The sequence below is a fragment of the Astyanax mexicanus genome, chromosome 8 (assembly GCF_023375975.1).
Source record: "Astyanax mexicanus isolate ESR-SI-001 chromosome 8, AstMex3_surface, whole genome shotgun sequence".
NCBI lineage: Eukaryota > Metazoa > Chordata > Actinopteri > Characiformes > Acestrorhamphidae > Astyanax > Astyanax mexicanus.
Window position 1 is genome coordinate 56,019,560 of NC_064415.1, and position 23,572 is coordinate 56,043,131.

At 38.0% G+C, this 23,572-nt stretch overlaps 1 protein-coding gene across 2 annotated transcripts in view; it reads left to right on the top strand.

Annotated features, from left to right (window-relative positions):
• The first annotated feature begins 1,156 nt into the window (after positions 1-1,156).
• Positions 1,157-23,572, top strand: part of pigk (phosphatidylinositol glycan anchor biosynthesis, class K) — a 35,577-nt gene continuing 13,161 nt past the window's right edge. For both annotated transcript variants that reach the window (XM_007250667.3, XM_049482900.1), the window contains exons 1-9: positions 1,157-1,318; positions 2,291-2,344; positions 2,431-2,522; positions 5,358-5,493; positions 6,611-6,722; positions 7,568-7,664; positions 10,270-10,387; positions 10,703-10,813; positions 16,160-16,335. In XM_007250667.3, the coding sequence (XP_007250729.2) occupies positions 1,232-1,318; positions 2,291-2,344; positions 2,431-2,522; positions 5,358-5,493; positions 6,611-6,722; positions 7,568-7,664; positions 10,270-10,387; positions 10,703-10,813; positions 16,160-16,335 (983 nt within the window). In that variant the 5' untranslated portion in view covers positions 1,157-1,231. The remainder of the gene's footprint in view (positions 1,319-2,290; positions 2,345-2,430; positions 2,523-5,357; positions 5,494-6,610; positions 6,723-7,567; positions 7,665-10,269; positions 10,388-10,702; positions 10,814-16,159; positions 16,336-23,572) is intronic.

A 23,572-nucleotide genomic window follows, 5' to 3' on the forward strand; every position in this document is an offset into this window, starting at 1 on the left:
CACCTCCGGCGCTGTGATTGGCTTGCGATTCATACAGGAAAAATCTGACGTTCGGCGGGATAGCGCTGACCAATCGCAGCCCAGGAGGCGGGTCTTTTCCCTCAATACGGCTGGAAAACAAAATAACGCGAGCGCAGCACGATTAAAGCGTCGAGCTGAGCGCTCTGAATACATGTGACAGGTATTCAGACTCAGCTTCCCTTATCAGGGGCACACAAACAGGGCATGCATATAAATAAATAAATATATATATATATATATATATATATATATATATATATATATATATATATATATATATATATATATATATATATATATATATATATATATATACATTTATATATAAGGGACCACTTAAAAACGCTGATTTTCTTTGATTTGACCAAATTGCAAACCTCAGGAATCTAATCAAGCCAAGCTGAACTGATTGTCCAAAAGCAGTGTGTAAGACTGGTGGTGTAGAAAGAATGTAAAAAATGTGAAAATGAATATAAACTTTGCATTTTCTGAAAACTCTGCATCTTAATTGTTATTTCAGCCATTTCCAAGTATGTCTGCACATGCAAAATAAATAAATAAATAATACATATAAATAAATAAATCTCCCTATTGATCAACGTACCCAAATTATGCCCTGGCTGCTCATTTTATATTCATGTTCACAGCTGGTGGGTGTCTACAATCTACAATCTGGTTAATCCTGAAAAAAAATGTTACAAACATCTTCTTTGTGACTCCACTCTCTGGTCAGTTATTAAGAAACCCCAATTTTGTACTTTTCACTAGCATATTTATCATAATTTTTACCTTGTATTGATACACCTTACAGACACCCCGTTAACTTTAAAATAAATACAAATGAGTGTAAATTAATTTCTTTTAAAGTACACGACCAGTATTGGGCATTGTGGAGGACTAACACTTTTTTGTGTACTAAGCAAATTCCATATGTGTCCCTAATTGTTTTTGTGTTTTTAATATTAACCTACAATTTAGAAAATAAATCAAATAAACAAATAAAGAAAATCACAGTGTATATATATATATATTCTATTTTTGACGCACTATTTTCAGTTGGGCTGTGGGATCTGGGTTAATCTCAGTGCCAGCTGTTCCCTACGACATACTGCACTTTTATTTTGAATTCAGGACTTTTATGTTGAAAGGGAGATTTCGATTTCCTAGAACAGAGGGCGAAGCTGCAGCTGCTCCCAGATGAAATTTCATCATGGCAAATTATTTCACATTTCTGTCAATATTTGCTTTTATTAATGTGCTCGTTTTTCTGCCAGTGATACACGGCAATAGCTTTGAGGTGAGTGTGCTGTTTGTAGCTTTTCTCGGCGGTTAAAGCGGGGATTTCTTCTCTGAAAGAGCTGAGCTCAGTGCCGGGGTGGTTTGTCGATTTGTGCTACACTGTCAAACCGTGCTACTCTAACGTGTATTTTAACGTAAAAAGACCAGAAAAAGCGCAATATATGAAAATGCTTCCTACTGAAATGTTGGGTAAGATATTTGGAAAGCCTGAATGAATACATTAGGGTACAGTTAGGAGGAAAAGGGTGATTTGATACTGTTTTTTTTACAGTTAAGGACATAGGTGTGATTTGACCCCGTTTTTGTATGTTTCTTTATTGTATTTATTCTAATATTACTTTTCTTAGTAGCTGTCATTTCCACATGTACCCAAGTACATCTGAATTAGCATAAAAACACATTATATTATAAAAAATTAGGTCCGCGCATGCGCACTAGTGGAAAGAAGCATATATGAATGGGTATCTCAATTCGACACAACAGCGTAGCTAACGCTAATACAGTAAAGCTAGCTTAGCATTGTTACTCTGCTAGTATTATATAGTCAATAATGTGTGTTTTATAGTATTATTCTGTTTATTTTTTCAACAGAGAGAAGCTTAATAATAAGTTTAGTAAAGTGTTTATGTTGATAGAAAGCTATTTTAGACATTTTCACCCCTGTATCTAACTGAGTTGTGTAGGTTAGTTTAGCTAGCTATTTGCTAGGTGTGTCTCTTTTACTGTCTCTGATATCATAGCATTAAACTGCATAAATATGAGCTAAAATAATAGCTATGGACAACAGCTAGTTTACTATTAGGAGACATTCTAAATGATACACTGAGTACTGTGTATTAAATTTATATGAGAGGAAATTATATTATATCAAATCGATTCAATAATCTTTTTTAGAAACCTACCTGGGCTACCTACTTTTCATTCTCCTTGCTGACAGCAGTCTGTTTCTTGTGTTTCCTTGTGTTTTTAGACTAAAGCCTCTCAGTTCTTCAGCAGCGGTCACACCAACAACTGGGCAGTGCTGGTAAGCTGTATTTGCTTTAGTTAGTTTTTGTCTAAGAACAAAATGCTGATCTTCACCTAACAGTGTGTGTTTCTGTTTATCTCCAGGTTTGCACATCCAGGTTCTGGTTTAACTATCGACATGTTGCCAACGTGCTGTCTGTGTACAGGAGCGTGAAGAGGCTGGGCATTCCAGACAGGTATCTGTTAACAAAACACAGCAAAGCTTGTGCTGTTCAGCTACAGTCTTTAAAAAACACAATTACAACTTTAAATGCTTATGTGGTTCATTTCCTGGTTTAAGAGTCTACAAATAAAAGTAGGTTGTTTTCTAGGACCCTTTAAGAAGGTACTGACCCCCCTGGTTTTTGCTGACTCCACCCTCAGCTCAAATTTGAAAACGGCTACAAAAAATGGGAGGGGTTGTTTGGGCGGAGCACTGGGTGATGTATGGGTTTAGGAGCGGAGCAGGAGAGAGAGCTGATTGGCGGAGCTGCAGCAGCAGTGTGCCTATGATAGTGGTGAGACGCAGATGGTTGGACCTCAAGAGAAGGTAGTATTATTAATAGACTCATTTGCATATTGTGATGTCTCTGGGTACCAAAGTACACGGACACATCATCCACACCTATAGCACAGTTGAACCTGAGAGGGCGCTGCAGAGGCAGTAATTACCACAGTAAAAGGATTTAAATGTTTATAAAAAAGTTAATTAGGACAAATTTATTTCGTAAAATGTCTGAGTGATAAATAATAACAAGTAATAATAATATAAAAAACAGAATGTCTTAATGGCTCATCTTGAAGACAGTAGACATGATGCAGATTTTAAAGAATCAGATTTTAAACAAGGATTGTTACTGTATATTTGAATGTGTATATTTGGCAAATATATTGGAGATTTTTGTTGCGATTATTTGTAGATATATGTTTAATTATAGCTGTAGATATGTAATTATATTTGTAGATATATGTGTAATTAGTTATAAAATGTACTATGCACATATGTTCTGTGTGTGTGATGTTGTTCTGGGTTCTTCTTTGACCTCCTGGATGAGCTGTCCATGCCCTTTTGAGGTAATTCCAGTAGGGCAGTCACTGGGAAGGTTAACCAGTGTTCCATGTTTACTCCATTTGTGAATAATAACTGTGGTTTGCTGGAGACCCAAAGCTTTAAAAAAATTAGTCTTTGTAAGCTTTTTCAGACTGATAGATGTCAATGACTTTGTTTTCCTCATCTGTTCTTAAATTTCAACAGGTCTGGCAGTAATCAGGCCTGGTTGTGGCTAGTGAAATTTACACAGCCGCTAATGATTTCTGTTAGCTGTCAGACAGAAGCTGTACGTAGACATTTTTTCAGACAGAAGTCGCTCTTAAGGGGCAGTAAGTAGCACTAGAGAATCATAATCTTAACCATTATTTCAGAATGGCAGAAATTGATCCAGATCAGCTTATGGTCTCTGAGCAGTGGAGTGTGTATCGATGGCCCCACCTGGGAGATTTAGGCTTCTTTTTATGTGCTGTGATTTATAACGGAGCTTCAGCTTCCTCTGCTGCTGCTGCAAACGGCTGGGGACAAATTCTGCTTTACTGAACTCTCATTGAAAGGTCCTTTCACTCCACAAGCACTTTATCACCAGCATATTTACTGCCTGTCAGCTCAGTCAAGAGACAAGAGGAGATTTGGCAAAACTTTGTTTTGTCCTTCAGGCAAAGCAGGACAACATATTATGTTGTTCCTTTTTTGCATTTAGTTAAAAAAATGCTAGCACTACCCTGCACATACCTTTAGGCTTATTTCTCTGTTTTGTGTGTACACTAGGGGTAGGTAGCCCTGTTTCTAATTGGAATAGAGGGGTAGGGGTGTAGGGGAGTGTTAGGGCTTTGAACTGAGATTTTTAAGATTCTAAATGGAGAGTTATCAGAAAAGTGACTAGGTAAACCCACAGATGTAGTATTGTCTTTGATTTTCTTTGATTGTTTAACATGGTTGTTTATATGTTATGGCCCTTTTCTTTTTAACATACTTAAAATGCTTGTAGTAAGTCTCATTAGCTAGCAAGTTAGCCAGCCAAAATGTCCATTCCACCTTTAATGATGCAGCAGTCACATTCTGGCACTTGAGGCTGCTGCATGATTTAAGGTGGAATTGGATTTTTCTAACACTTAGATATATAGTTAGGGGTAAAATCCTCCACCTTAAAAACTGGGACAGCCCTTTAAGCACCCGATATGTTATCACTCAGGAGCGCTAAAGTTCACTAACATAGCTGCTGCTGGTTAGCTAGTTAACTTTAGGGCTTTTTTATTTCTGTCTTCAGAGATGGTGCAGAAATTAATTTTTACTGTCCATTCCTTAATTTCTCTGTGATGGGAAGCTGAAATTAGCTTTGATTAGCTCTTATTTTATTTTATTTTATTTTATTCTATTCTATTTTTCCATTTAAGGTGTAACGGGACAGTTAGCTAGCTAACTAGAAACTGATACAAACTACTAGAGATCGTTATGAAGAACTCGTCCATAAAACATTTAAAACTACACATTAAATCATGGTAATATAATGCTAATCTTCGCTTTTAACAAGGAACATGTAAATACTTACATTTGTGATTTTTTTTCTTTGGTCTCTTGTGCCAGTGCTATCTTACCAGTGGTTCTCATACCCCTCGGTTTAAAGTGTGCATCTGAAAAATCTCTGTATGAAGAGCTAATAAGCCCTATCCCTTCCCCTAAACTACACCTCCAGACTAATAAGAATCAGGTAAGTGGTAGGGCCAAGGGATGAAATGGGATTGGGCCTAACTATAACCTAATAATATGTATTGACTGTTCCGTACTTGCAGTTGTGTGTTTAACTTTAGAAAAGTGAGATCAGTGAACTTGAACATTTTAATGAAGTCCCAGTGAAATCTGCTGTGTTTTGCTCTCAGGTGCTTTTCTAATTGGATGCGCTCGGTTCCTCTCTTCGTCCTTCTCCTGGTTCCTTTCCAGGTTTCTTTCTAATTGGACATGTTTTCTCTTTTACCTCCTCCAGTCACATCGTGCTGATGCTGGCTGATGACATGGCCTGCAACCACAGAAACCCCAAGCCGGCCACAGTGTTCAGCCACAAGAACATGGAGCTGAATGTTTACGGAGACGATGTGGAGGTGGATTACCGCGGCTATGAGGTGGGTAGCGATAAACAGATCACGTTTAGACCTTCACTGTACCTTTTTGCCTGAAGCAAAGGCTGCTTCTGTCTAACCCACTTCCTGTCAAAACAACTAAACAAAAATGCTGATGCTGGTGATAAAGTTTGAGCATAGCTGTGGTGCAGTTATCTGTTTTTTTGGTCACACTTATTTTCGAGTTATGTTTCTGTAAATCTGTGGTTTGTGACAGAAATATCATCAAATTATATTTTTTACTAATGAGACCATCTCAGTTTCTGAGAAAGGGAGATTTCAAAGAACAAGACTATGATTTATTAGTGTAATTTACAAAAAATATATTTTTTAACGTAAACATAAAATAAACATTTAATTCCGACAATATATTAAGGCTGTGTTTTGGCAAGAACTTGAATCATAATCATCCTTTTTTCTTGATTTTACCAAATTGAAAACCTCAGGAATATAATCAAGAGGAAGATGGATGATCATATCAAGCCATCAAACCACCAAACTGAACTGTTAGAATTTTTGCACCAGGTGTAAAGCAGCATAAAGTCTAAAATCAGTGTGTAAGACTGGTGGAGGAGAACATGATGCAATGATGCATGAAAACTGTGATTAAAAACCAGGGCTATTCCACCAAATATTGATTTCTGAACTCTTACAACTTTATGAAAATGAACTTCTTTTTTGTTGCATTATTTGAGGTCTGAAAGCTCTGCATCTTTATTGTTATTTCACCAAATAAATGCTTTAAATGACAATATTTATAATGACAATGTTTATAGAATAAAACAACAATGTTCATTTTACTTAAACTTATACATATAAAATAGTGGTCTGTTAATTTTTTTCCAGAGCTGTATATAAACTTGAATAAAAGAAAAGTTTACGTTTTATTTAGTAAGGACAGACAGATTTGAGCTACTCTGGTTGCAAAACCAAATATTGCAATATTTCCTTTCTCCAAAATAATGTTTAAAAAATTTGTTTATAGTTTAACACTAAAATAACTGGATTTTCACGTAAATAACTTAATATTAAGCTCAGTGATACAGAAATTGAATGTTAAACTGGGTAAAAAGGGATAGAAACTTTGATAAGTTGATATCTTTTGATCTGCTGTTTTTAGGTGACTGTAGAGAACTTTTTGCGAGTCCTGACTGGACGGCTCCCGCAGAGCACCCCTCGCTCCAAACGGCTACTGTCTGACGACCGCAGCAACATCCTCATCTACCTGACAGGTACAGAATCCACTTCTCCCAAATAGACCTGTCATAGTAATGACATTTTATCTGAAAGCTTTAATCTTATGCCTCTTTAACAAATCCTGTACAACTGTGTAGTGAAGATTTATAGTGCTAAAGTATCAATGTGTTTCAGGTTGAATTATTGAATAATTTCAGTGGATGTTGTAGTATGATGTAATACCACTACACAGCCAAAACTTTTAAACATGATTTTAAACATGTTTACACTGTATTTTTAACACTGTGGATTTTACTGTACATACAATGGAAAAATAGATTTTTTTTTTATCCTGTATTCGGAAGTAAAAACACAAGCTAACCTCTTCTGAATAATAATTCAGTAATAAATAGTCATATCAATTGACTTATCTTCTTCTAATTTTTTTTTTTTTTTTTACTTTATTTTTGTTCAGAAATTAGATTTGGACCACTAAGCGTCACAATAGCATCCTCTAGTAAGACCTTATTAACCCCCTAGCAACCATGTATCCACACCGTAGCAATAACCAAAGCAAACAACTTGCAACCCCATAGCAACCAAAGGATATATATCACTATAGCAACAACCTTGTCATGCATCATAACAGAAACTGTTCATAAAGACATGGCAAAATCTTCACACGCTGAAGTGTGTGTGCAACAACCTAGAAAACCACTGAAACTGTGCAACCGGTGTGAGTTTCCCTCATGAAGTTCACTATTCTAGATAATAACTGTGATCAGCTTAAGTAATTGGGGTTTATGAAACAACCGTGAGAAGCCTGCTTGTAAACAGAATATCTTTCCATATAATTTCTCTTTAATAATTACAGTAATTACAACACTGCTCATGCACACAGGTCACGGCGGCAACGGCTTTCTGAAATTCCAGGACTCGGAGGAGATCAGCAACGTGGAGCTCGCTGATGCGTTTGAGCAGATGTGGCAGAAGAGAAGGTAAAGCTGTTTTGAGGAATTTGCAGGAGGAAAGAACACTAGTATGGAATTGTTTACAAGGGATGCATCAAACTTTCGGTGCTCTGCCAAATAAAAGTGATTCAGAGACAGTTAAGAGTCTACTTACCGTGTCCGTGTCTCAAAGTGCGTAAACACAACACATGATATACTCACAACTATTATCAAATAAAGGGTTAGTTCTCCAGACAAGATTAAGGCTGGGATTAATCCTAGTCTAATTTTCTCCTTTTTCTCCAAATTCATCTGGCCAATTGTCCAACCAATTCAGCTGCTAGTCATCTGTATATCCCCCATCACTAGTGATGCCACAACACACCAGGAGGTTGAAGACTAGCACATGCCTCCTCCGATACATGCAAAGTCAGACTTCGCTTCTTTGCAAAGTAGCATCACAGCGCTCTCGGAGGAAAACGCAGCAACTCGGTTCTGATGCATCAGCTCACAGACGCAGCATTGTGCTGATCCACATCACCTTAGGAGTGATGAGGGGAAAGAGTGAGCGTCATCTACTGTACCCACCCAGAGAGAACAAGTCCAACCAACTGTTTTCTCTCTGGGCTTCGGCAGCTGATGGCAAGCTGCATGACCGGGATTCGAATCAGCAATCTCCTGATCCAAGACTAGGTTTAATTTCTGTCTGGGAAACCAACCCTTGAAGTTTAAGTGTCCTTCCTGTCATGTTGTGCTGGGATTATATAATTGTATTATATAAATACATAGTTTAAATTTTTTTTTATTTGTAGTTATGCAATTACATTTTCTTTTTAAAGCAAGACAAACATAACTTTATACTACCTAATTTAAGTGATTGTAAAAAAAAAACAAATTGGCAAAACTGTTGAAAATCATTGAGTTTTATTTGGTTTCGCTACTGTTTGCCAGTTTTTGGCCAGCACTCTTTGTGTAGTGGACAAAGCCCAGTCACTGATAAAGCCGTATGAATGCTGCCATTTGTTTTTGGTTGATATGTCCTTGAAATGTTGCCATTGACTCTGAATGGTTTGGAGTCAACAACAGCCAAACCTTTTACGCTGCCACTCTGCCTACGGCACGCCCTTCGACCCATCCGAACCTCCGGAGGCAGAGCGCTCCTCTATTGAATCAGTCTAATCTATTAATGGTGTGTTTTTTAACCATGCTAATTGCACGTTTAGGGTCCGGCGCTGTGTAATTAGCAGAGAGGTAAATGTGATGGGCAGTAAAAGATTCCATCCCACCATTATGGCTCTAAGCCCCGAGGGCCACGCGGTGCCAGCTCAGCCCGTCACTCTTCGGCTGCCCGCTGATGTGGTAATTGGAGGGTTGATGTACCAAATTGCTGCAGCCGAAGCTCCTTTTGTCCACAGCTTCGCTCTGTGACTCCACAATTACATCCGCACTTCTTTCACAACAAGAGCTCCTTTCTTCTCTTTCCACTCCTCGTCTTCCTGTTTTCTGGGAATGGAGGTCGCATGGTTAGGCCTCCTTACAGAACTAAAAATATAAAAAATAAATCAAATATCTTGCAAGTTTTGCATTTTATGAATGGGCACCGGGTCCGCGGTTGCCGTGGCAACAGGCTGACAGAGCAGGAGGATTAGTTGCTGTTCTTTGGCTCTCGTGTCCTTGTGTTGTTCATAATTTTTTTTCTGTTACGTTGTCCATTTTAAAAGGTCTGTGACCTTAATGATCATTAATTTAAGTTTTGTAAATATATTATAATTTTATAATAATAATATCAATAATATAAAAAACTGTACCTTAAATGTGTAGATATTTTTCTTAAGTAGCCATGGCAACTTAATAGGATGAGTAGATTTCACAGTACCCATAATCCTGCACTGAAAAATTTAGGCCCTGATTCAGGCCTTTATTAGTATACTAAGTCATATTGCGCTGTTAAGGTTTTTTTTTTTTTTTTTTTAAGCAGCCAACATGTTCTAGGGTGGGGATGAGGTGGGTGATGATCATCTAATATCTTGTCCTCGTTAAGAAGCTTATCACTGAGTGAGTCCTCAAAGTCCTCACAGCAATGATCCCAGGCCGTTACTTAATACAAAGTACACAAGTTTGTACTTCCGGACAGTATGGACTTGGTAAGTTCGACTCACGAGTGCACACTCCTGAGGATGAGAGGACGCAGGACTTTTATTCTGTAATTGAAACAGCTGCTTTGTTTCGAGAAAATTGGAGCACAATTTTACATAGCCGCTTCCTTAACAAATAATAAACATATCTGAAGTGTAAAGCACTACATTCTCACCTAAAGATAACTTCAAAACTATTTTTTTCTCTGACGCTATTGTTGCGAGGTGCATTCTGTTTTGTAGTGAACTTGGCTAAATGGAACAGTACTTGGGCTGCGACTGATGACGTTTCTTGAGTCAAGACAAGACAAGAACGCTGATTGAGAAACGGCTCAAGATTCCCTAGACAGAAAAGAAAGTTCCTTCAACAAAAGCAAGATAAACTGTACTCTTTTTCCAATATATTTAAAGAAATTATGAGCAGATGTTCCAATGTTTTGTTCATGTAGTCCAAGTTGACATCCCCATTGCCCCAGAGCTTTGTTTTTTTTTATTTAAATGTTTTTATTATTTTATAGGTACAACGAGTTGCTGTTCATCATTGACACCTGCCAGGGAGCTTCCATGTACGAGCGCTTCTACTCGCCCAACATCATGGCTCTGGCTAGTAGCCAGGTGGGCGAGGACTCTCTTTCGGTAAGTATACCAAACGCAGAAGCACCCAGTGTGAGTTTGTTTGAGTAAAGGCTGCAGCTTACCCAGTAAACCCCCAGGCAAAGGGCTGTAGAGCAGTCAATCTGGATTCTCTGGAGTAAAAACAAGCTTCATCCAGTACCTTTAGGATGAGTTGGAGCGCTAAAACCAATCATCCAGCGTCAATACCTGTTCTCATTAATGCTCTCATGGGGCTGAGTGCAGTCAATTCAGCAAGGTTTTGCCTTTTAGTAGAAAGCCTTTCCATTTGAGTCGATGCTGTTACTGCAGCAATCTGTGTTTTTGTCTGATCTATAGCATCAGCCAGACCTTGCCATCGGGGTTCATCTGATGGACAGATATACCTTCTACCTGCTGGAGTTCCTGGAGGACATTCATCCTGCTAGCCAGGCCAACATGAACGATCTGGTAAGTGCACCTTTAAATCAAATCAAATCAAATGTTCTATATTTTGCAGCAAATATTGTCTCAAAGCAGCTGTACATAAATCAGCAATGAGACAACAGACAAAAAACAAGAAACAAAACATAAAACCCACAAATGAGCAAACTAACTCAAAGCTGAAGGAAGAAGCAACCTGCAGAAGGGAGGACCAATACTCCTCTGATCAGAATTATGACATCTATGAGCAACTTAAAGAGCTAAAGAGATGGGATTAGTTCTAAATATGTATTTATAGAGTGCAGAGCTAAGCTAAGTAAACAAAACTGTATTTCTTAAGAAAATCATTTCCTTTTAAAGTCAGACCAGAGATGAATCTTAATCTACAGAGATTTCTCTCCTAAAAACTATTTATTTGGGTGAGTAAAGCACCTCCATTTATATAGTAAGCTTAAATTTCCAGATTTCAACTAAGGCTGGGTGCAGCAACAGCAGCAGCAGCAATATTAGCATTAGCAGCTAACTGCAGCATTAGCGGGATGTAAATGCTACCAGACAGCGCTACACTGAGGAACCCTGAGGGTTCTGGTAAGCCAATATTAGGGCGATATTAGCTAGTGGTTGATCCCACATAGCTTGTTTTAACATGGTAAACTCGCAGACTACAGTTTGAAATACTCACCTCTGAATGGCAAAAGAGCTAGCGCTTAGAACAGTTAATGCTAATGCTGCTCCAGCAGTGCTAGCCGGAGTTAGCAGCGGGCTACAGGCCGATAATATTCACCTCTGAATGGCGAAAGAGCTTGAGATTAGCTAGGTTAGCGGCTAATGCTAATGCTGATCCAGCTTCGTTAACGCTGAACTTCAGTGAAGTGGCTTTACTGCTCCTTAATACCTGACTGGTAGAATTTATACATAATGTACACCGAATTATAAGGTACACTGACAGATTTTAAGTGTGCATTATAGTCCGAAAAATACGGTAACAATGCTTTAAGCTAGTTAACAATGTCTACAAATGTGCTAAACACAGATTTTGAGCTTCTTCTTACTGTCCGATTAAAACTCCTACCTTGAAATTCTTACTTTCTTCCCTCTTTAGCAGAAATATCAACCTTCTTCAACTCACTGCAAATTTAATAAAAACTCTTACAGTCTCTAAAGTCTCGTAAATTTCTCTATTTAGATTTTTCTGCCTAATTTATCAATCTCATCTACTCCATTACTGACGACTACAGGAACACTACAGCACACTTGGCAGATGACTGCTTGAAAGGATAGGTTAAGTAACTCCCATTCCTGTTTCTTTTAACAGGGTCCAAAGGCCATTGTGCGTTTTCCTATACCATTATGTACAGAGATAAGATCTTGTGTGTATGTGTAGGGTCTGGTTGAGCAGCTGCCTCTCTGAGTGCCCCCTGCAGCGGCAGATGAAACAGCGTGGCGGTGGTGAACGCAGTCCCCCCACTTTAAAAAGAATGGCTAATCTACGGCGTGGGTCAAGGTGCTTTGAAACAGACAGGAGGTAGACCTTTTCTCTGAAGGCCTCACCAACCCGTGCTTCGTTATCCACTCATCTGACTTGGTCGGGCATATACCGCCCACTCCAGCTGAATCGATTTTGATCTGCCTTTTTTTGTGTGTCTTTTAAAATGCTGTCCTCCTCCACACTCTCAAACCTACCCAGATCAAACAGGCTAACAAATGGGCTTTTACTCTGCACTCATGCTTTTTGTCATCCCTTTTCCACAACATTCTTTAGGATGTCAATATTATTGATTTCCTCCTCAGATTTAGCTTCTACCGTGTGAATCACTAGTGTAGTTGTACAGTATGAATTTATAGATTCCTACTGGAAATGCTACAGTATGAATCTCATTTTTTTATACAGTTTTGAATAGCAGACTTAAGTTGATTAGCTTCTGCAGTATGAATTGTAGGTTTATCTCCTAGAGTAGGAATTTTGTTTTTTTTCTGGTTTATATTTTACAGTTTGAATCTCAGGTTTATATTCTCCAGTATGAATTTTAGGTTTATCTCAGGATTAGCTTCTACAGTATGAATTGTAGGTTTATTTAGGGTTTATATTCTACAGTATGAATTTTAGGTTTATCTCAGGTTTAGCTTCTACAGTATGAATCTCCGGTTTATTTCGGGTTTATATTCTACAGTATGAATCCTTGGTGAACTTCTACAGTATGAATTTTAGGTTTATCTCAGGTTTAGCGTCTACAGTATGAATCTCAGGTTTATATTCTACAGTATGAATTTTAGGTTTATCTCAGGTTTAGCGTCTACAGTATGAATCTCAGGTTTATATTCTACAGTATGAATTTTAGGTTTTCTTCTGGTTTATATTCTACAGTTTGAATCTCAGCTTTATATTCTACAGTATGAATTTTAGGTTTATCTCAGGTTTAGCGTCTACAGTATGAATTTTAGGTTTATCTCAGGTTTAGCGTCTACAGTATGAATTTCAGGTTTGTTTCGGGTTAATCTTCTACAGTATAAATCTCAGGTTTATCTCAGGTTTTGCTTCTGCAGTATGAATTTTAGGTTTATTTTGGGTTTATATTCTACAGTATGAATCTCAGGTTAACTTCTACAGTATGAATTTTAGGTTTATTTCAGGTTTAGCTTCTACAGTATGAATTTTAAGGTTTATTTTGGGTTTATATTCTACAGTATGAATCTCAGGTTAACTTCTACAGTATGAATATTAGGTTTATTTCAGGTTTATCTTCTGCAATATAAATCTCAGGTTTATCTACTACATTCTGAACCTCAGGTTCAGTATACAGTATGAATCTTAGGTTTATCTTCTATATATTTAGCTTTATACATTATGAATAGGAAACATACTTTCTACAGTATGGATTTGAGGTTAAGCTTCTTTAATATGAGTCTCTGGTTTAGTTTTTTTGTACAGTATGAATCTTAGATTTGCTTCTACAGTATGAATCTCAGGTTTATCTTCTACGGTATGAATCTTAGGTTTGTCTTCTGTATATTTAGCTTTGTACATTATGAGTAGCAAACACACTTTCTACGGTATGAATTTAAGGTTAAGCTTCTTTAATGTTTTTAATTGTTTTTTTACAGTATGAATCTTAGCTTTGCTTCTACAGTATGAATCTCAGATACTCAGCATCTACAGTATTGCGTTTACTGTTGCTTGACTCTGACCCAGATCTAACAGGTCCAGTAAATGGGCCTTTATTCAGCGCTGATCCTTTTTGCCGTCTGGGTCTTCCCTTTTTTCCAGACCGTTCTTCAGGATTAGCGTTATGGATTTCCTCCCGGACGAGACATTTGTTTAATCCTGAAAGAAAGAGCCGCTCTCGGATGAAATTACAATGATAGCTCACCGCTCAGCATCACCCCCTCTCACAGTCTCTCACCTCGGTGGTGCTGCTGGTTCTGTTGCTGAGCTGCAGAATCCGTCACAATGCTGCGGGTTCATTTAGCTCCGTTTGGAATAGTTCAGCAGGCGTCAAGTATGCACTCAAGGAAATTTCACCTTGCCTCCAATTTGCTGAACGCACAGTGCTTTGAAGTAACTCAATTTCAGCCTGAGGAACTGACATCTGGAAATATGTTGGGCTGCTGAATGTGGCAAGCTCCAATTTCCTATTTTTACGCTAATCAGCGCTACATTACAGGTTAAAAGCCTTCCATTTAATTTGAGAGACAGTCTGAAATGTATGTATTATAGTTGTACGCTGCAGCAGTTGAAGGGTATTGTTTTGCTGTATAGTACAGTACAGATGCTGCAGTAGTGTGTGTGTGGGGGGGGGGGTGGTGGTGGTAAGCTATTCAATTGATCTTTTACGCTGGTTGAGCAACACATTTTGCTTTCTTTAGTATGAACTGAATTAAAAATTTTACACACTATAATTTCATGTAGAATAAACGGTTTATATTGTTTGCATTTGCAATGCTAATATTAGGTTTACCTACTGAGGTATGAAAATCAGGTTTAGCTTTATTTGTTTCAATATTATGTGAACCCAAGGTACAGTATATAGTAGTGCATCTAAAAAAAGAAAAGTTACTTTATTTCAGTAATTCAGTTCAAAATGTGGAACTCCTATATTATTTAGATGTATTACACACAATAAAAACCCAAAAATCAGTGTCTCAGAAAAGTATTAGAGTATTATATAAGACCAATTGATACTTTTGTAAATCGAGGGAGCGGAGTCTGGAGGAAGAGTGGAGAGACACACAGTCCAAACAGCTTGAGGTCTAGTGTGATGTTTCCACCAATCAGTGATGGTTTGGAGAGACATGTCATCTGCTGGTGTTGATCCACTGTGTTTTATTATCAAGTCTAAAGTCAGTGCAGTTTTGTTTCCCCACACAATATTACAGCACTTCACGCTTTCCTCTGCTGACAACTTTTCATTTTCCAGCAGGACTTGGCACACTGCCTGCACTATTAGTCCTATATAATAATCTTAACTTTCAGAGACACTGATTTCTGGGTTTCAACAATAAAAGAAATAAACGCTTCAATGGATCACTCTGTGTGTAATACATCTATATGATATGAGTTTCACATTTTAACTGAATTACTGAAATAAAGTAACTTTTTTAAATAAAGTATACCTGAGGTAAATTAAAGATACATTGTTTATATATCTGAAGTAAACCTGCAGTGCTGTAAATAAACATGAGGTGAATCTCAAGTGTACCTTAAACAGCATGTAGAAAGAGGTGAAAAGCTTTTATTTTTAATTTGATTGTGAAAGAGATGGTGCTTTATTTATACATTGAAATAGAACTAGTACTGTAATACTTACTGTGTAATACCTGACCCTAGATGACTCTGAAATTTATCCAGGGAAATGTGATTAATTTAGATAATTTTTACATTTTTTTGACCACTGATCTGTTAAGAGCTTCTGCCTGTCTGTTCACCTAAACTCATTGTAAATTCACATTATGTATATGAAAATGAGCACTATTACTAAACTGAGTCCACCGTCCGAATACGAATGAGGCTGTAAGTTGTGAACTGTTTCAGCAGCTCTTCTCACGCTGGCATTTATAGAAATGAGTTCTAGACACGCTGGCTGCTGTGCGTTGGGTTTGTTTGAACCACCTGTAATTAACTGTAATCTCAGAGGCCTTCTTCACTCTCACCCTGACATCTCCCATATAAATCCCCCAGCAATCTCAAACAAATCGAATTTATATATGCAAACCAGTATTTGTTCCCGATAGGCGAATGCTATTACAATGCTAATGATTTATGAGTTAAACTATGAAGCACAAGAAGATTTCATGAATAATTTCGCTCTTATTTCCTGTCGGGCGATTTGCTTTGTGAATTAACTTTCATTGAATTTTCTTTGTGTTGTGTTCCAGTTCAAGGTGTGCCCGAAAAGCCAGTGTGTCTCCACTCCTGGCCACCGCACTGACCTGTTCCTGCGGGACCCTGGAAGCGTCCTCATCACCGATTTCTTTGGAAGCGTCCGCAAAGTGGAGATAACCAGAGAAGCCATCAACTTAACCACTACTGCTGAACAGCCTGTGGAAATAACGTAAGTATAGTGCGTCTCTGGGCTATAGCTAAGGTTAGAGGTTGCAAGTGTGAGAAGGTGATGTGCACATGCTCAGTGTTGGTGCTGGGCGATTTTCACGATTAATTTGGTTAATTCAAATTACAGTTTTAATGCACTTTTCAGTAAATAAAATCACAATTCCAGAGTAATTGTGATTTTTGCATACAGACATTTTTTCTTTTTAATCTAAAAGATCTGAAAATGCCACTCATTTCTGAAGTGTTTATCCATCTTACCTTGGTTACCAGCACCTCCCACAGACTAACCCGCGCATATTTTCTAAACTTCCGCTCTGAGGACTGAGCTCATACTGAAAAAAAGTTCCAGCACTGTTCCAGCACTTTCAACACGAACACGCAGTGGGAGAAAGCATATATTATTTTGCTAGAAATAAATTCTAGTTGATCTATAATATCTATATCTATTTGTTTCTATATATCTATTCTATAAATGTTAATCACCAGTAGGAAGTGCAAAAAGAGGCGTGTCAAAAAATAATCGCGACTAATCGAAAAATAATCGTCAGATTAATTGACTACTAAAATAGTCGTTAGTTGCAGCCATATCCACCCCCTGACAAGTGCCACTGGAACTAGATGTACAATCAGTGTTATTCACATCGTCTGTCAGTGCAGTGTTCTGGCTGATCAGTGTAATTTTGTTCATTTTTCTAGACAATAGAATGTCCTGCACAGTCACTTCAAACACATCAGGGCTCTAAATATGATTGTATTGAATGAGAAAATGGTAATGAGCGGCAAAGAGAGATAGTGGCTCACGAAAGCGTCATATTTGAATGTAATTACGGAGGCAATTATGGCTAAATTTATGCATGACTCTCTGTTTTGTTCCGTGTCAATTATGGATGACTCTTTGTTTTGTTGGGCGTAATGCGCTGATTGACACATTTGCTAACTTCACTTACGGAGGTTCCACACGCGAGACGGTTTCCGTCTATGGGGAACGTGCGCTTACAGCTGAGGCCCGGATCGTAAAACGAGTGAATAAACACACCTCAGACCACGAGCCACAGGATGGTCCAATTACCTGCTTTTTATTGTCTAAAAGACTCTTCTGAAAGACTGCAGTTTGCTTTGGCTTGGCTCCCCAGGACACCGATCAAATAAAAGCCCTTATTTGGGATATAGGCTCCCTCTAATGACCTGTTAATAACCGCCGTGCAACTGTTGCTATGGCCACTGCAGCACAGGACAAATCAGGACACCATCCAGTTTGTCCAGAGCTGAATAGGCTCTAAGGGAGGTGACGTTCCTCCCAGCTCATTTCCTCCTAGAGGAGGCCATTACTGCGTTTTAAAGCTACGCTAGCTCCAGCTGTTCCGCTGAGCTGCTGCGTTCTGCACAGCTGCAGGATTTAGCACCTAAGTCCTGCTTCTCACTCTAAGTGATATGGTATCACCCGTGCACAGTACGTTCCTGACGTTCCTGACTACGTAACGTTGTAGCATTAAGGTCCATTTTTGTTTTAATTGTTAATGGAATGATGGATGAACGAGAGCTGGTCCTGTTTCTAATAGTTTACTGCTCAGATTAAGGGGTGACTCCACCCTCAGCTCATATTTGAAAAAAGGCAAAAAAATGGGAAGGGTAGTTTGGGAGGGGCATTGGGTGATGTATGGGTTTATAGGTGGGGCAGATTCAAAACAGAAAAAAATATAGCAAATATTTATTTTTAAATATATTTTGTTTCTTTATTATTCTTTGATTTTTTTTAATCTATTTCAGTTTGCATTTTTCCAGTCTTTGCTTTTATTTTTGTCTTTTTGTGGTTTGTTTATAGATTTTTTTGCTGTTAAAGACTACTTTTGCTTCTGGAATCTCTTGTTTGCTTCTGAGGTTTGCACAGTTGTCACAGGTGGGTGGGGCTTAGAAAAAGGCGTTCTCCTTGAATCTCAATTGGTCACCTGATTGTGGATTGACGGGTACCCTAAAAAACACAACAATGAAAGCAAAGACTGGCAAAATCCAAAATATAATTATTAAAAAATAACTGCAAAGAATAATTAAGCCGCCAATCTTTTTTTAAAAACATATATTTGCTTTTTTTTTTCTCTGTTCAATTTGCAACATACACATTTTACTTTTGATACTTAAAATTTTGATTGTGGATTCTATTTTTTTTGGCACAAAATTCACCACATATACTTGGATTAGCCAAAGAAAGCTTTATCACTGTTTACACTAGATATATTTTGTGTTCCATCATCCAAAAAGCTGAGAGCCCCAGCCACTGCGCTGTGGTGCTGTGAGGAGAGCATCACAAGGTGGCAGTAGTGCACCGTGCCATGATTTCCTTCCTCCATCTGTGGTGCCTAATGTTTACTTTAGGCTTCTCCCTGCTGTTAAACTCCAATGTAATGTCTCAGTTAAAGTGAAATCCCAATTAATCTGTGATCAAATACAATTAAAGTAGAACTGCTTCTGGTAAGACTGTAATTAGAAGTTAAGACTCAAGGCTCTAACAAAGCCAGACATTACACTCTTTTTCCTATTTTTTCCTATTTAGTTTCTGCAATAAGTGAGGGAAAATTCTGCAAAACAGCCTGTTTTAAATTAATGAAAATGTCAACATTTCTTGACAAAAAGTGTCGTCAGGCTGCAAACAAACCAGAACACGGTTCAATTGATCTAGACCAAGATAACCTCTTTTGATCAGACCACATTTTGCTCATCTTGACCAATTTTGTAGCATCTTTCACACTTGCTGATTTGGTTTGGACCAAACTGATATAAATAGAATAAAAATGTATTCTTAGTTTAAAGGTCATATATTGTGAAAAACTTACTTTTTGTATGCTTTTGTATTTCCACTTGGGTCTTGACTGCCTGTATAAACACTACAAAACACCAGCAGACTTCCTCTGAGGGAGGGATCTGTACCTACTCTCTGTGGCAAGCTAGCAGATGACTGAGAAATAAAAACATTAAAATAAGGAGTTTTGTGCTTCTATCGAAGTTAAGCATAAACTAACTTGTTCGTGTTTTGCAGTTTAGCACAAGCTAACACTAGCATGTGGTAAACGCACAGCGTAATGCTGACAAGCCCATTCATAACAATTAGTCGATTTAAGAAATTTGATTCACCTTAATAGAAAATGCTATAAAAATCAGTGTGTTTGGACGTCCCCTGTTTAATCAGAGCTGTAGTAGTTCCTGTCGATAAATAAGGGGTGTTGCGAGGCCTGCAGATGTTGTTAAATCACTGTTTGCTGGCTCAAATAAATAGCATTATGCCCTAATCGAATCATCAAAGATGCTTTACAACCAATTAGCATGTGAAATGAGGATTTAGTCGTATGGTTTCAACTCCCGCCTCGGGCAGCCTGCGACCAGTTTCTTTTTTTTATACAAAAAAAGCTTCTCTCTCTCTCTCTCTCTTGTTCCCTCACTCCTCCTTCCATTCCCTGTTCTATTACCGCCCCACTGATTAGCTCTGACGCAGCACGCTGTCTCTCCAAAGCCTCGAATTAAAACGAGCAAAATGAAGAAGCTCTTCCATTAATTGGACAAGCTGTCACTTAGACTCGGCCGGTAATAAAGATGGCTGTTAGCGAGTTTCCTCCGAGCGCCGAGCTTCACGTTTCTTCAGGAAGGCAGTTTTTGTGTTTGTTTATAGAGTAAATGTGTTTTATGGTGATCAGCAAGATCTTAACAAGTTTCTTCCTGAATCTTTTTTATATATATATTTTATTATATTTCTAATTTCTTTCCCATTTTCTCCACAATTTACACGGACAATTACCCAACCCACTCATTAGGACTCTCCCTATCACTAGTGATGCCCCAACACTAGGAGGGTGAAGACTAACACATGCCTCCTCCGACACATGTGAAGTCAGACTCCACCTCTTTTTGAACTAGTAGCATCACAGCACACTCTGAGGAAAGCGCAACGACTCGGTTCTGATACATCAGCTCACAGACGCAGCCTTGTGCTGATCCACATCACCCTAAGACTGATGAGGGAAAAGAAAGAGCGCCATCTACTGTACTCACCCAGAGAGAGCAAGGCCAACTGTGTTCTTTCGGGGCTCTGGTAGCTGATGGCAAGCTACATAAAAAGGATTCGAATTCGGCAATCTCCCGATAATAGTGGCAGCACTTCCAAGACAACTTCAGTTTCTGAATCAGTTTGTCTGATTTTGCTATGTATAGGTATATGTTTAAGTAAAATGAAGTTTTTTTTTTGTTTTTTATTCTATAAAACAAGGACATTTCTCCCAAATTCCAAACAAAAATATTTTATTTGCAGAAAATAATTAGTGGCTGAAATAACAAAAAAGATGCTGAGCTTTCAGACCTTAAATAATGCAAAGAAAACAAGTTCATATTCATAAAGTTTTAAGAGTTCAGAAATCAATATTTGGAGGTAAAACCCTGGTTTTTATTCACAGTTTTCATGCATCTTGGCATCATGTTCTCCTCCACCAGTCTTACACACTGCTTTTGGATAACTTTGTCACTCTTGAAACTCAATTTTTTTAAGTGGTCTCCTATTTTTTCCAGAGCTGTATGGGTGTAGTGAGTGCAAGTCAAATATCCAATTGTTTAATTGTAAGTTACCAGTCCTTGCCTTTATTAATTACTGCTAATGAATGCAATGGAAAAAAATACAGTGGTTTGGTTCTGGTCTGTGTTCTGTAGGAATTCAGGACTAGTTTCAGGTCTGAGAGACAGAAAAGCCACATTTTTTGCTATGTGGGACAGAACATGAGGTCGTGCGGAGCCGTTCTGCTCCAGATGTGACAGAAATAGCCAGGGCTGTTATGGTCCAGACGAGGTACAAGGTGACCGTTTACCTGCAGTCAGAAACTGAGCAGCAGACAAGCTGTCTTCACTGTGTAGAGGAAAGAAAAAGAGACATAGGAGAGAGAGAGCGAGACTGAAAATGGAGAGAAAAGGATAAAGAGAGAGACGGACAGAAAGAGGGGAAATGAGAAGACAGAGAAGAATATTAGAAAAGCTAGGCGAGGCTCACAGCTGTGAGGAAATGAGAGATGGAGTGACCTCTCCTGATGTGCAGCTGTGCTAAAGCATCTCCGCTCATTAATGCTGGACCTTGCTGGAGCAGGGGCTGGACCTTGCACCTCAATGTCCAAAGCACTTCGACTAGCATTAAAAAAAGGCACGCCAGGCAGCAAGCAGTCCAAAGCTTGAGATTTTTTTTTTTTTTTTTTTTTTTTTTTTTTTGATGATGATGATGATAAAAAAAAGCATATTTTTTGCTGGGTTGTATCTAGGGATGGACCAGAGTATCTGCATTGTAAAACATGGCAAGTTAAATAAACTCAAATGATTTGAAGAAAGGATTGCCTTAAACCATTTAAATTTTAATAACTCAAACAATTTGAGCATATTTTTTTTTTTTTAAATGAGCGTGAATAATGCACATAATCGTTATATAGAATTGAGTAAATCAAGTGACTTGTGCTGACCATGTTCACAGTGTAATTGTTAGTTTATTTAAGTATTTTAGACTCGTGTGCACTGTGTAAACCCTAATAAGTTAAGTCTACTGAAATCATTTTTTAGGTAATTTATTGCCTCAAATTAAAATTAACAAGTTTTTTTTTAAAAATTTTTTTTTTATTAATTTTAATACTGTGTGGAGTTGAACAAACATTCATTCTCAATTATTCATTAACATAAATTACCTACAGAGTGAACAGTATTGAGAGCACAGCCAATAGAGAGTTACTGCAGATCTGAGAATGATGCTTGTTCTTACAGCCTAAAACAACACAGAGGCCAAGTAGTTATTCATTATCTATGAGCTACAAGTTTACCTAAAGTAGCCTGGGGGAGTGACTACACACTAATGGTGAGTTTCAGATGATAAATTATTAGTGCTATGGTTTTATTGCTTAGACCTACAAGAGTGTGCGTCTCTCTCTCTCTCTCTCTCTCTCTCTCTCCATTGTTAATTACAGTATTGCCAAAGCATTCATTAATTAAATGATTAATTAAAGAAAAAAAAGAAAACAAAAACGATTGATCAGTTATAACATATACATAAACAATTCACATATACATAAATAATTGATAAACAATGATAATTAATTATCATTGTAATTGATTTTTTGGACATTTTAGATTATTTTTTAAATTATATAATTTATATGATTATCTCTGTATTAGAATCTGGTGATTCTGGTGTTTTTGGTGTATTTATAACTGAACTCTTTATCTCTCTCTCTCTCTGTCTCTCTCTCTTTCTCTCTGTGGTGGGGATGAGCTGACAACACTAAATCTATGTTTCTCTTTCTTTGCTGCTTCCACCTCAGCACTGTATCTAAGCCCTCTCCATTAAGAAAATTGCGTTTCCGTGCAGAGCGACGCTTTAATAGACTCTCCCGTCCTCTTTATGATGTGGGCCCACTCTTTTATGAGATTGTATTGTAATTCAGCTTGGCCCGGGGGGGTGAGTGCGTCAGCTGCGCCGCGCAGGCCTCGAGCCTCCGAGTAATTAAATGTCAGGTGATGTTACCAAATGAAAAATAAATCAGGAGGAGTAATAAGAAAATGAGAGCACTCTCTCATTACACGGGGAGGGTCCTCTAGGGGGAGCCGGCAGATATAAATTTTCTAAAGCCCGTCGGTTGAAAGTTCACAGAGAAGCGTAATTGCCAAAACTTCCAAGGATGTTATTGAATTGTTCAGATACACCGCGCCTCAGACACAACAGAAACAGCAGACACAACCTTGCAATTTGATGGCAACCTGTAGTTATTACTTAAATTATTTATTTACAGCCAAATCAATGCAGATAATACATTTCAGACACACACACACACACACACACACTTCTGCATGTTTCAGACCGAGTGTGTAGGCAGCCCACTTTAATAGAAAAACCTACCTTATATTTCTCTGTGTCCACTTTATTAGAAACCCTTGCTTTAAACATATTTTTACTGGTCAGATTATTAGAAACACCTACCATGTGCTTTCACTCACTGGCCACTTTATTAGAAACCCTTGCTTTAAACATCTTTTTACTGGTCAGATTATTAGAAACACCTACCATGTGCTTTCACTCACTGGCCACTTTATTAGAAACCCCTACCTATGTGCTTCCGCTCTCTGGCCACTTTATTAGAAACACCTACCATGTGATTTTACTCACTGGCCACTTTATTAGAAACGCCTACCATGTGCTTCCACTCTCTGGCCACTTTATTAGAAACCCTTGCTTT